Source organism: Taurulus bubalis (genome assembly GCF_910589615.1).
Source record: "Taurulus bubalis genome assembly, chromosome: 2".
Classification (NCBI taxonomy): domain Eukaryota; kingdom Metazoa; phylum Chordata; class Actinopteri; order Perciformes; family Cottidae; genus Taurulus; species Taurulus bubalis.
The window spans coordinates 24,670,416-24,683,291 of record NC_136590.1 but is presented as its reverse complement, the minus strand read 5'-3'; the positions used below and the strand labels follow the sequence as shown (position 1 = coordinate 24,683,291).

The 12,876-nt window shown below is 45.5% G+C and overlaps 2 protein-coding genes across 2 annotated transcripts in view; both read right to left on the bottom strand.

The window, feature by feature from the left end:
• kcnj15 (potassium inwardly rectifying channel subfamily J member 15) overlaps positions 1 to 2,340 on the bottom strand; it is a 2,469-nt gene extending 129 nt beyond the window's left edge. The window contains exons 1-2 of the mRNA XM_079214135.1: positions 2,292 to 2,340; positions 1 to 1,271 (exon numbers count right to left, since the gene is read on the bottom strand). The exon at positions 1 to 1,271 is cut by the window's left edge and continues 129 nt beyond it. Of these exons, the coding sequence (XP_079070261.1) occupies positions 212 to 1,237 (1,026 nt within the window). The 5' untranslated portion in view covers positions 1,238 to 1,271; positions 2,292 to 2,340 and the 3' untranslated portion in view covers positions 1 to 211. The remainder of the gene's footprint in view (positions 1,272 to 2,291) is intronic.
• Positions 2,341 to 4,183: 1,843 nt separating this feature from the next.
• On the bottom strand, positions 4,184 to 10,297 carry smg8 (SMG8 nonsense mediated mRNA decay factor; the record flags this gene model as incomplete). The annotated part of the gene is made up of 5 exons (XM_079237649.1): positions 4,184 to 5,205; positions 5,435 to 6,319; positions 7,019 to 7,164; positions 7,343 to 8,240; positions 9,674 to 10,297. 5 exons carry the CDS (start codon positions 10,295 to 10,297, stop codon positions 4,993 to 4,995), a joined length of 2,766 nt encoding a protein of 921 aa, XP_079093775.1. The 3' UTR covers positions 4,184 to 4,992.
• Positions 10,298 to 12,876: the final 2,579 nt, after the last annotated feature.

Below are 12,876 nucleotides of genomic sequence, written 5' to 3'. Positions count from 1 at the left end.
ATCACTTCATGTACAGCCTAATTCCAGTCCCCTTGTTTGCTGCCCCCTCACATCTCTTATCAATTGTTTTGTATTTGCTACATAAATACTCGTCCATTTTACCCAATGGCTATTTCAACTTATTTAAAGTTACCTTTACTTAGTTTGGTTTATTACTATTATATTAAACATAGGATTGTTCGTGAAGGATGCGAGGCGACACGCTCCTCCTCTACTCTTTCTTGAAATCCTCCTCCAGCTTGAGCTTCTCCGCGTTGTTGCTGAGGAAGGCGGCGTCGTTGCTCACTTGCACCTTGTCGAAAAAGTTGAAGTCGGCCACGTAGCGGCCGCCGGTGGTGCTGAACAGCACAGGCTTGAACTCATAGCCCCAGAGGATCTCCTGGGGCACGTAGGAGGTGCGGCTCTGACACGTGGCGGCGGTCGACTCCATGGTGGCGTTGAGGGTCACTAGCAGCTCGAAGTCGCGCGTGCTCAGGTTCTCGGCGTTGAGCCCCGCCAGCGGGCTGTGCTCGTCATCCAGGACGTGGTAGAAGGTGAGCGGCAGGATGAGGAAGGGGCACTCACCGCTGGAGTCCATGAAGAAGTCCACGGAGCTCTGATGGATCTGCGTCTTCTCGCCCTCCTCCGTCACGTTGGAGTGGAGGACCTTCCCCGTCAGCTGGCACTGAATCAGCAAGCTCTTCCTCATGTTGGCCACTCTCACCATCAGGCACAGCTTTCCCCGGCGGCGGCATATTACCGCCGACTGGCTGAACTTGATGGTCTCCGCTCGCTTCTTGGGGCGGGCCAGCTTGGCCAGGAAGGCGCCGGTGACGAAGATCTCTGCCAGGCCCGTGATGACGAGCTGCGCCACCAGGGTGAAGATGGCCAGCGGGCACTCCTCCGAGATGTAGCGGAAGCCATAGCCGATGGTGGTCTGCGACTCCAGGGAGAACAGGAAGGCCCCGGTGAGCGTCTCCACGTTGACCACGCAGGCCGTGTGGTTGGCGTTCAGGCCGGGCTCGAAGTCCCCGTTGCCCATGCCGATGAAGTAGAAAATGACCCCGAAAATGAACCAGGTCATGACGAAGGTGGAGGCGAACAGAGTGAGCTTGTAGCGCCACTTCATATCCACCACGGTGGTCCAGATATCGTGCAGGTACAGCTTCACCATGCCCTCCACGTTGTCGATGCGCACGTTGTTATGGCCGTCCTTGGACACGATCCTCCGCTGGACCTCGGCCTTCCTGGTCGCCATGTTGCTCCGAACCAATTAACAAAGACGGTGACGTCTGAGGTGGAAGGAGTTATAAAAAGGAGCCCAAAAATTAGATTAATATTCAGTACAAGTACATTTACTCAAGTAATGAGATATGCTACTTGTACTTGGGTATTATGCTGCTTTCTACTACCTCAACAAGGAGGAAAATATTGTACATTTTATTCCACTATATTTATTTGATAACTAATTACTTTACAAATTACAGATTTAATTCAATCAAGTTGAGGTTTGGACTTAACAAACATTGTGAAGGTGTCACTTTGGGATCTGGGTCACTGTGAAGAACATTTCTCACTATTTCTACAAACCAAATCAATTAATGGAGAAAATAATCATCACATTAATAAAATAATCAATAGTTAATAGTTCAAAATTAGCTCCAGCTACAAATACAAGAGTAAAATCCTTATTTTACATTAAGTGATAAAAATCGTATGATAGAATACATAATAGTATTTATATTCTTAGTAATATTTTCAACGAGTATTTACATAGTGTGGCAATCGTATTTTCGCCTCAGTACTCATACCAAATAAGTAATATTTGTCAATGTAAAAAATACTGTATTTGGTCTCATGTCAATTTTAAAAACTAAAATCTAGTTAATCCTTTAATACAAAGGAGCTAAAGTAAAACACATATTGAATGTAATAGAAATTCTCTCAATATTTAAATACTCCAGTACCTCAAAATCTGTATTTAAGTACAATACTGTGTATTCGCTAAAACTATATATATATAAAAAAAAAAAAAAGTACTTTCATCCAGATTTGCCCTCTGAAGGGGACTGAGGTAGAGCCGAGGATTCGACACAAAAACACCAAATAATACTCGCATTTAATGACAAGTAATATTCATTAAAACATTAAAAGTACGACTAAACTTACAGCGTCTGAATAAAACACGGCGGCTACAGACTCGGTCACGCCCCACGGTCAACACACAGACAGAGTTAAAAAGTTAACTTGGTAGTGAACCATTGAAGGAGCCCGAGAACATTCGCAGTAACAAATCAGAGTATTGTACTCACGTCTCAGGTGTGTCGCACACAATCTGTCAGACCAACATCCAGCTCAGTGTCTTCTTTCTGTCTGTTGTTGTCAGCCTGAACTTTGGCACAGTCGTGTTCGGGGGGGCCAAAGAAAGAACAATAGACAGAGAAAGAAAGAAAGAAAGAAAGGCCGAGTTGTAAGAGTGCTCTGCGTGCTGGTTGGCTCCGCCCCCTCTCACCTGTCCACAGGTGGCAACAGCAACACTGAGGAGTTTTGTTTTGGTCCGTTCGTGGTTGTTGTCACTTTAAACAAACGCGCCCTCATTTATTGCTTCCAGGTGGTTTCTCCGAAGGACATCATGACATCTGGTGTCAAGTGTTCATTAAAGAAAATAAGTAAATGAATGTATGAATACATAAAACGGTTTATGAAAGTTACATATTTATTTATATTTGAAGCTCAGTCTCTGAAAGGAGTTGAAGTGCAAGTGAAGTTCTGCACAGAATTAAAATTATTGTTGGTTCATATGGGCTGAAATATGAGGAAAAATTATAAAATCTCAGTTGAAGTTTGAAGCGTAAAATGAAGCGAGGATTCAGACCTTTTACGCTTCATCAGATCTCTCAAACTCCTTTAACAGTTTCACAAACTTCAACTGCTGTTCAACACTTCAACTCCTTTTACCTCTTAATTAAAATTACATCTTTTAGGCTTTTGCGTTTTATCTGAAGCTCACCTCTGACAGGAAGTCACTTCAACTGAACCTTCTGGCTCTTTTGATCGCTTTTACTTGAGGGGTAATATTCCGATTAAAAAAAACTGAATTCCCAAGACTAAAGTTCCTTAGAATTGAGACTCAAGCTTAATGCACCACTTACATTGAATTTAATTATACTTTGCAAAGATGTGCTCACACGTTCCTTCGTAATATGTTCAACTCATTGACTTTAAAATGAAACGAAACCAGAATCACACGATCATCAGCACCCAGACTTTGAAGATACTTTTGCTGTGAAACGAGCCGATTCAGAAGAATACAAGTTTTTCTTTTGTAAATCCAGAGTTTGTCTCAGGACATTTTTCCTCCTCCCCCGGCTCAGAAATACATCTTTTGTTTTGATCCACAATGGCCATAAAAAAAAAAAAACGCCCTTGTACCTTTAAGTGCATGAATGGAAGTGTACGGAGTGCAAACAATGGGGCAGTGGACACGTTTCCACCAAAACAACGTTCAGGACACGTTTCTTTAAATGTTGACCACTGGTTGTCTAACTTTATGACCTTGTATCAGTAGTCTTAGCTTTGTCATTAACCTCATTCTTATGACCCACATTCCTGAAGGCTCAGAGTGAGCGAGCGTGTGAGTGAGCGCGCGCGTGTGTGTGTGTGTGTGTGTGTGTGTGTGTGTGTGTGTGTGTGTGTGTCGATGGTTTGAGATCACCAATTGAGTTCCGTGTTCCTTTCACTTCATTTTAAGTACCAGTAAGAAAGTATATGAGTCATACAACATACAACAAAAGTACACTGTTAATATGTATTTTAAACTAAATATACAAAATATTTTTTGGGGTTAGTTAAATGTTTCATGAAATTCAGATTATTACTTTTCAGCATCTGTGTTTAAAAGAACAATGCCTTAAATTAAATAAGAAACATATTAAATGGAATTCTAAATTTGACAGGAAAGCATTGATGTGGTAACTAAAACTAATATTAAACATGAGAAATAAAACCATCCACCAAAAGGCGATCTCCTTCATGGTTTTATGTTGGTCCAAACTATCGATGCTGAGGTGATTTAACTAAGATGAAGGCGCCCAGCCTCCTCTAGTGGACAAAAAGTATAATGCACTTTACGACAATATTAAACTATAACATCTGACAAACACTTGTTTTTATTTACAGAAAATCATGAACACGTTTCCTCTCCAGTCCTCCGTGTATCAGGTCTGTCTAAGAAGTAATCAGCGTTGTAGTAGTACTTATACACGTGTTGTTGTGATACCAGTACACATGATGCACAATACTGGGAACACTTTACTGGAAAGTCACATTTATGAGCAGCTCACAAAAACGTTTTTAAAGGTTTATAAACGCACTATAATGAAATGTACACACATGTATATTTATACAAATTAAAATGTTATTAATGTGCAATATTTATCAGCAGTAATACCTTCTCCTCTGAAGATGTGTTTAACTACATATCCATTCATAATTTGTTTATATACAAAAACACATTAATATGTGTTTATATCTGCATACATTTACGCTAATAAATGATATGTCGGGGCTTTAAATTAAAGAATACAGATTAAACAGCCTCTGTTTGAATGACATTTTATGTCCAGACTTAAAAATAAAAAAGGTTTTTGTCCCCCAAATTAGAGAATTTCCACGAGTAAACCCAAAAAAAACGCTGGCTTGGTGTTCGAATGCGCCGGATAAACAAAACCACGAAGTAAGCGCTTTAAGAAAATAGATATTCTCCGACCTTTAAAGTTTGGATGGCGGCACAGAACGTGTTCTTCCTCTGGGAGCCTGGAAGGGAATTTGTGTGTGTGTGTGTGTGTGTGTGCGTGTGTGTGTGTGTGTGCGTGCGTGCGTGTGGGGGTGGGGGACGGGACCTGTTGAGGTCTGACTAGGTCCGATGAGGTCCAGGTTTCATCGACTGTCAAACTAGAACCTTCTCCGCCCACATCGGGTGAATAAATAAGTCGTCCTCCGTGCGGTCAAAGCTCACTGCGGTGTTGGGTTGGCAGTCGTGGCCTTCAGGATGGCTCGCAGCACCTTGTGGTTGTTCAGGGGCTGGTTCTCTTTGGGGGGGTAGCAGGGGCCACGATCCGTTGAGTAGGAATAAGGGAACCGCAGAACCCAAAAGCCGTCAGGCGGCAACACCAAGTCCATCTGCTCCGGGTGGAACACTGGGCAGGGGGGCGGACCGGGCTGCACCTGAAAATATGGCAGAATCAAAAAAACTTTCACTCATTCATCCTTGCATGAAAACTACATATTTTGCTTCTAGATATTTAGTGACGTTTTTGGCGAATTGACAGCAATAAAAGAATGCTGAATCAGCTTTAAGCGGTTCCTGTATAAACGGATGTACAGACAACCACGACTGGATTAATGATCCTCTATGATCTTCATATTCAAGGTCATGGAGGTGAAGGGGAGTCACCTGTGGGTTGAGGGTAACATCCAGAGGAGCATCCGGCACCACGATAAAGAGCCGAGTCAGCTGGGCGAAGTGAGACTTGAGCCCCCGGCCCTGCGAGGGAGACGGGATGTACAGTGGCATGTCGGTGTTCAGCACCCTGGTGGCGGGGTCTTTGGCGCCCCCCGGGCCCAGCACCTTCACGATCTTATCCGGCCCGCAGCTGATGAAGCGCCTCCCCCTGGCGTCCTCGTACTCGAACCCCACGAAGATCCGAGCCACGTCGTCCCTCCTGCGACTCCTGCCGAGGCCCCCGGTGCTCCCTCGCTTCCCCACCAGGGTCTTGTTGGGGGCCGGCCACGAGGAGGTGCCCCCGTCCAGGGGCTCCGTTAGCCCCGCGTCCTCCTCCGACCGAGAGCGGATCACCAAGTCCCATGGCAAAAGGAAGGAGGAGCCGGGCAGGAAGCCCGGCTGCTCCAGACCAGTGTGGCAGTTGTAGGACTTGGCCGGGCCCAGTTTGACCAGTGACCAGCTGGAGAACTTGGGAAGGAGGCCCTTGGGGCAGCCGTTGTGCATCATACCCGGGAGGTACTCCACCGTGGAGGGCTGCCGGTCCACGAGGCTCGGCCTCTTCTGCTGGACCTGCGTGTCGGTTCCCTCTCCGTCCCCGTAGGGCCCCAGGCTGTCGGTGGACTGGCCCAGGCTGAGAGCCAGGCTGAGGCTGGCGTCGGCCGGCGTGCGGCTCTGGGCAGCGCTCGGCTCCTTCAGCTGCTCCACCTCGCCAGACGCCGAGGCCTCGCTCGGGGGTTCCTGGGCTTGGTTGCAGGCCGGGGCCGGGTCGGGGGTGCTGGGCTGGAACACGGGGAACTCGATCCTCTCCAGCTTCCCGCAGCATTTCTCCTCCAGCAGCTGATCAGGAAAAACACCACGAGAGCACAAATGACGGTTTAACTGACGAAATGTGCTTCCGTTTCATCCACTAACGGAAGAAGTATATTATATTTAATTAAGTAAATGTCGCAAATTACAGTAGAATATTGAATAAGTCCTGCCTTAAGTAGTTATAATAGCTGTAATTATGATTGTTGTTATTGTGATGCACTCATGTGTGATGTCATTCTACTGTTGTAGTTGGTCAAGGTGGAGCTCATTTTAAGTATTTTATTCACTGTAAATATGAATGTTTTATTCAATATGAATGTTGTTTAGCTCATTGTGTGTTCACTTCAGCTGCCAAATAAATACAGTGGAGTAAATAAGTGCAATACTTCCCTTTTAAATGTAAAAGTACCTCAAACTTGAGTAAATGTACTTATTTTTTAATACGTTTTTAACTGATTTACTTAATTGCCAGATGTTTCATAATGGAACTTTTGATATTCTGCTCTTTGTTACAAAAGATGTGGAGAAACTAATAATTAATAAATACTAACAAAACATTTATTTTTACAACTAACACATAAAATGATGAAGGCATTGACCTCTTTTCTTAAGATTTAGATTCAGCTCAGATTGAATTTAAAGCTGCTTCTCAGGGTAATAAAGAGCAACAGTGGGAGATGTTGTACAACCAGTGAGGAGGAGCGTCTCTGCTGTGGGAGTTCTGACCTGGTAGAAGTCATAATTGGCGGCCTGGGCGTCAAACGGATCCTCGCGGGGCGCCTGTTTCCTGCCACAGTTGCAGGAGCTGGTGGAGCGCCCCCTGCTGTTGTGGTTCAGGATGGGCGGGTTGCGATCCATGTCAGTCTTCTCTCCTGCAGAAAAGTCAGATTTTGTGTGTCTATGTTATTGTTTTTTTCTTCTTTTCTTAATCCTGACTCCCTTTGAATAAAAATACATATTCATCCATGTTTGCATTAGTTAAACCTTCATGATTTTAGAAAGGTTGTCCTACATCACAAGCGCTGCGCAGAAAAGGAACCCAGAGCTCACCTGTCTGAGGCAGAAGGTGGAACTTGTGGACGCAGTGCTGGTCACTGAGGCTCCGCTCCTCGCACAGCTGGTGGCCGTTGCTCCAGAACTTGTAGCAGTCCTCGTGGAGCTGCAGGGCGTAGCGCTGGAAGGCCACGCCCCGGGCGTGCTGGCTGTACACCCGCAGCGCCTGCGCCAGCTGGTTCTTGTGCACCGTGGTGGTGTAGTTGTGGGGCAGGTTGGACTGGTAGGCGCTGTGGGCCAGCGGCAGCGCTTTCTGACACCTGTTCTCGGAGAACTTGGTGTCGGCATCGAGGAACCCCTCCAACACCTTCAGCTGGCCTTGCACCTTCGAGGCCAGCTCCGCGATTTCTTCTTCGGCGTCGCCGACCAGGACTTGGTGGAGCTTCGAGGCCACCTGGACCCACTTGGAGTAGGTCGGCAGCTCGAAGTGCGACGGCTGTGGGTTGCGCCCGACGCTGTCGTCGAAGCCCTTCTTGGTGAGCACCAGCTCCACGTGCTGCCAGAGGAACTCCCGCAGGCTGCAGTCCACCAGCTGACCGCCCAGCAGCACGCTGACCGGGTCGCCGGTGGCCTGCCGCGCCGCGCGCCGCATCTGCTGGTAGCGCCGCGGCCCTGACACCACCGGGGCGGAGTCAGTTTCGCTCAGGGTGCAGTTGGACCGCAGCTGGTCGAGCAGGGCGCCCACGGGGTCCTCGTCCGCCGCCGGGATCACGTACACAAAGGCCTGGTTGGCGGGCACGGTGAACAGGCAGTTGCTGCTCTGGTTGGTCAGGACTCGGCTCTTACGGAAGATGCGGTAGATCTGATCCTCCAGCGCGTGCTGCAGGCGCCGCCTGGGGGAGTGCTTCTTGGGCTTGTCGGGGTTTCCTCCAGACTCGGAGCCGTTCGCCGAGACCTTCGGGACAAAGAAACGGACGTAGTGAAACACAGACAGACTAATCTCATTTTGGATCTCGTCACCACATTCTTCTTCTTCTTCTTTGCCTCCTCTCGGCGAGAAAGAAAACGAGCGTATTTCCCAAACTTTATCTTTTAATTTCCCATTTTATTCTCCATTACTGTTATGATGTCATCTCTCTGCCTTGTTTATATTGTTATTGCCTTTATTGTTTCTGCTCTTACCATGTAAAGTGCCTTTTAAAAGATACAATGTATTGTTAAATATATATATATATATATATATATATATATATATATATATATATATATATATATATATATATATTGTTGATGGTACTCCTTTCTGTTTCTCCATCTACTGTAGTAAAACACTCACTATGTAGAAGTAACACACACACACACACACACACACACACACACACACGTATCAATTATTAGAATCTAATAATAATAATGTCTATATTACTCAGAAAAGGGGTCATTCTGCACAATAAGCATGTTTACTTTTAGCACTTTAAGTATATTTTGATGCAGATACACGTTTACTTTTTAATGCATGACTTACTTGAAACACAGTATTTCTACAACGTAGTATTACTACTTTTACGAGTAAGATCTGAGTACTTCTCCCACCACCAGTGGTGCACGTATAAGTTCATATGCATGTAATTAATAGAAGAACACAATTACAGCACAAGTTACTGTTCCACTGTCGACTAAATGTGTTTCTCTGAGTAAATTATATTTAATTAACTTAATGTAGCAAAGTCACCGTAGGAATACTGAATAAGTCCTGCAGTTATATGTATAACATTTTATTCATATTATCTCATTTTTATTGTTGTTATTGTGATGCACTCATGTGTGATGCCATTCTACTGTTGTAGTTGGTCACAGTGGCGCTCAATTTAAGATTTTATTCACAGGAAATATGAATGTTTTAAGCGATAAGATTGTATTTTATCTGATTGTGTGTCATATTCATTGAATAACTGTTACGTTTATCATTCTGTACACAAAGGTTTTTTGGGGGAGTTTTTCCTGATCCGATGTGAGGTCCAGGAACAGGGATGTCGTATGTGTAAACATTGTAAAGCTCTCCGAGGCATATTTGTAATTTGTGATTTTGGGCGATACAACGTTATTAACTGAATTTAATGTAATTAACTTCAGCTGTCAGATAAGTGCGGTGGAGTAAAAATCGCAATATTCCCCTCTTGTGGAGAATGTGGTGAAATAGAAGTAGTGTACAAGTACCTCAAACTTGTACTTAAATACCGTACTTGAGTAGATGTGCTGAGTTACTTAAAACCACTGATTCAGTTGAACTCATCCTATTTCATTGCCAGATGATTAATAATTGCACATGTTTGTCACACAATCCTTCCACCACTTGTACGTTTCTATGCATGTAATTGAACCACGAACCTTCAGAGAGCCGCTCATCTGGAACACGAAGAGCAGCCGCGGAGGGCAGGGCCGGCAGTTCAGCTTCCACTCTTTGGACACCGGGCAGTCCTTGATGGCGGCCCGGATCAGGGGCAGCACCTTCTGCCGCAGCGCGTCCAGGGCCCGGAAGAGCCGGTCGTGGGTCACATCGAAGGTCTGGTTCGGGTGCACGAGCAGCAGAACGTGGCACACGGAGAACAGGTAGAGCAGGTGGAGGCAGTGCTGTCGGTCCAGGTCCTTCCACACGTCGTGCGCGTCGGAGTGGCCCGTGCCCGCGCTCAGGGACTCGCAGGCCCGCAGCAGCTGCCGGCTGTCGCACGCGGAGGAGAGCAGCAGGTACAGCACGCGGCTCTCCTGGTGGTAGAAAGCCTCGATGTGGCTGTCCGCAGTGCCGCCGTCCTCCGGCCCGCCGAACAGCGGGAACATGTGCTTGTCCGCCAGGTTGTTGACGATCGTCTCCTTTTGGGGTCCGAGCTGCGAGCTGCTTTTACCGAAGACCCCGACGACGCACAGCCCGTCGTCACGGTAGAGGGCGTCCTCCTGGAGGTCCGCCTGCAGCAGAGCCCCCATGCTCACCGGGAGAGCCATGGTCGTTTCCTTCATGGCGAAGATCGGGGGGCTGCTGGGTCTAGTTGGGTCGGGGGAATAAAAACAACGACGCACACGTTTCCGGTGTCGCGAACTAAAATATCCGAGTAGATGCAACATTTGTTTAATATGTTCCTCTGTTAAATTACGTTAGACCACTTGTGCATGACATCAGAGCAAGTCGGGACCAAGTCGGACACAAATCTAACCGGCATGCATTGCGCGCCGATCGCCGCCGATCGATTCTGCACAGAACTGGCTCATCTCGAACGAGCCTATTAGGCTCGTTCGAGATGAGCTGCGCCTCGCCTGGAATCCAGACGAGAGCAGGCGGCCGCAGCAGGAGGCGTTGACAAAAAACTGCGATCAAGTCGGACAGTTGTCAGCTGTCAGCTGTGTATACGCAGGAAGTCACAGAAAAAAGTAGTTCCTATTAGTTCCGAACTTCTGTTTACTTGTAGTTTACAGATCACGTTTGGATTTATTATATGTGTTTATAAATATATATTTATGTACAAATGAGTGTGTAGCTTGTAGTGTAGTTTGGTCTTTTGATGTCTGCCTGTGAAATACATTACTAGTAGTTTTGATGTGTGTTGTATAAATACGATTTTGTATTGACAACCACACAATAAATGTTTTTAGATCAAACATGAGACTAATAGTCAATAATCCAGCGTTAAGTATTCCAACTACACAAAATACGAATTTTCTACAACACGTGGTGTTTGCTGTCAGATCTAAGAGCCAATCAGCTCTCTGATGTGGCGAGAGCCAGGCGTTTCCCATCATGCACTGGGCCAAGCAGTCGGGGGAGAGCCACTGCAGCGCCTGCCTGTCGATGGTCGGCTTAGTCTCGTGAGAGTATCGTTGACCACGTGTGCATGACGTCAGAGCAAGTCGGGAGCAAGTCGGACACAAATCTAACCAGCATGCATTGCGCGCCGATCGCCGACGATCGATTCTGCGCAGAACTGGCTCATCTCGAACGAGCCTAATAAACTGCGATCAAGTCGGACAGTTTTCAGCTGCCTTCAAAGTATACACAGGTTTGCTGTCAGATCTAAGAGCCAATCAGCTCTCTGATGTGGCGACAGCCAGGCGTTTCCCATCATGCACTGGGCCACGCAGTCGTTGAAAAGCAACTGCGGCGGCTGACTCTGAAATCGACGGCGACTTGATCTCGTGAGAGTATCGTTGACCACGTGTGCATGACGTCAGAGCAAGTCGGGAGCAAGTCACACAAATCTAACTGGCATGCATTGCGCGCCGATCGCCGGCGATCGATTCTGCACAGAACTGGCTCATCTTGAACGAGCCTATTATCAAATACGTCAGTTTGATCACTTTACAGCAGTTTGATTACTTTACAGCAGTTTTCAGCGACGTAACGTTCATAGTTTGCCAGCAGGTTTAACAGATTATTGAAAGTATTTCCAAGTTATTTTAATGATTATTTACATGATCTGTGTTTCTCGGTCATGATCGTTTGTTCTCGTGAACGGCCGAATGATACATCACTTTAAAAGTTGCGGGAATTGGGAATTGTGGGTCGGTATTCTCTCCTTTCCTTTCGTAGAGGCAGGTCCACTGGTTCCTATGCTAAAGGAGCTAAGTTAGGAAGCATTGAAGCTCCTTTCCTTTGCGTTTAGAGAATTCAACCGGCACTTGTCATGGCGGCCACTTAGGTACTTCCGGGTCATTTCACTCAGGTAGGAAGGTTCCTAACCAAAAAGGACTATTCAACAGCAGCCTTGGTCCCGACTTGCTCTGACGTCATGCACACGTGGTCAACGTTATTCTCACGAGATCAAGGCGGTCGTCGATTTGAGAGCCAGGTGCAGCAGTAGCCCTCCACAGACTGCTTGACCCAGTGCATGATGGGAAACTCCTGGCTGTCACTACACCAGAGAGCTGATTGGCTCTTAGATCTGACAGCAAACACCACATGTTGTAGTAACTCCTTAATAGTTGTAATACTTAACGCTTGATTGTTGACTATTCGTTTCATGTTTAATCTAAAAACATATCTTGTGTGGTTGATAATACAAAATCGTATTTATACAACACATATCAAAACCAGTAGTAATGTATTTCACAAGCAGACATAAAAAGAATAAAGGATGCAGCTTACACTCACATTTCTACATAAATGTATATTTACAAACATGAATAAATACAAACGTGATCTGTAAACTACAAGTAGACAAAAGTTTGGAACTAACAGGAAGTAATTTTTTCTGTGACTTCCTGTGTTGTTTTTTGACAACGCCTCCAGCTGCGGCCGCCTGCTCTCTGGATTCCAGGCGAGGCGCAGCTCTAACGAACGAGCCTAATATATTAAATTAAATTAATTGAATACATTATATTTAATTAAATTCATGTAATACATTATATTTAATTAAATAAATGTAACAGCGTAGGAATACAAAATAAGTCCGGCATTAAGTAAATGTTTTGAAGTGTCATTAAAATTTGTTTAGTGTCAAATAATAAAAAAAGAATTGCAAAGTCTTATAATTATATACATATATATGTATATATATATACATATATTTGTTTTCATATATTTATATATATTATACACATATTTA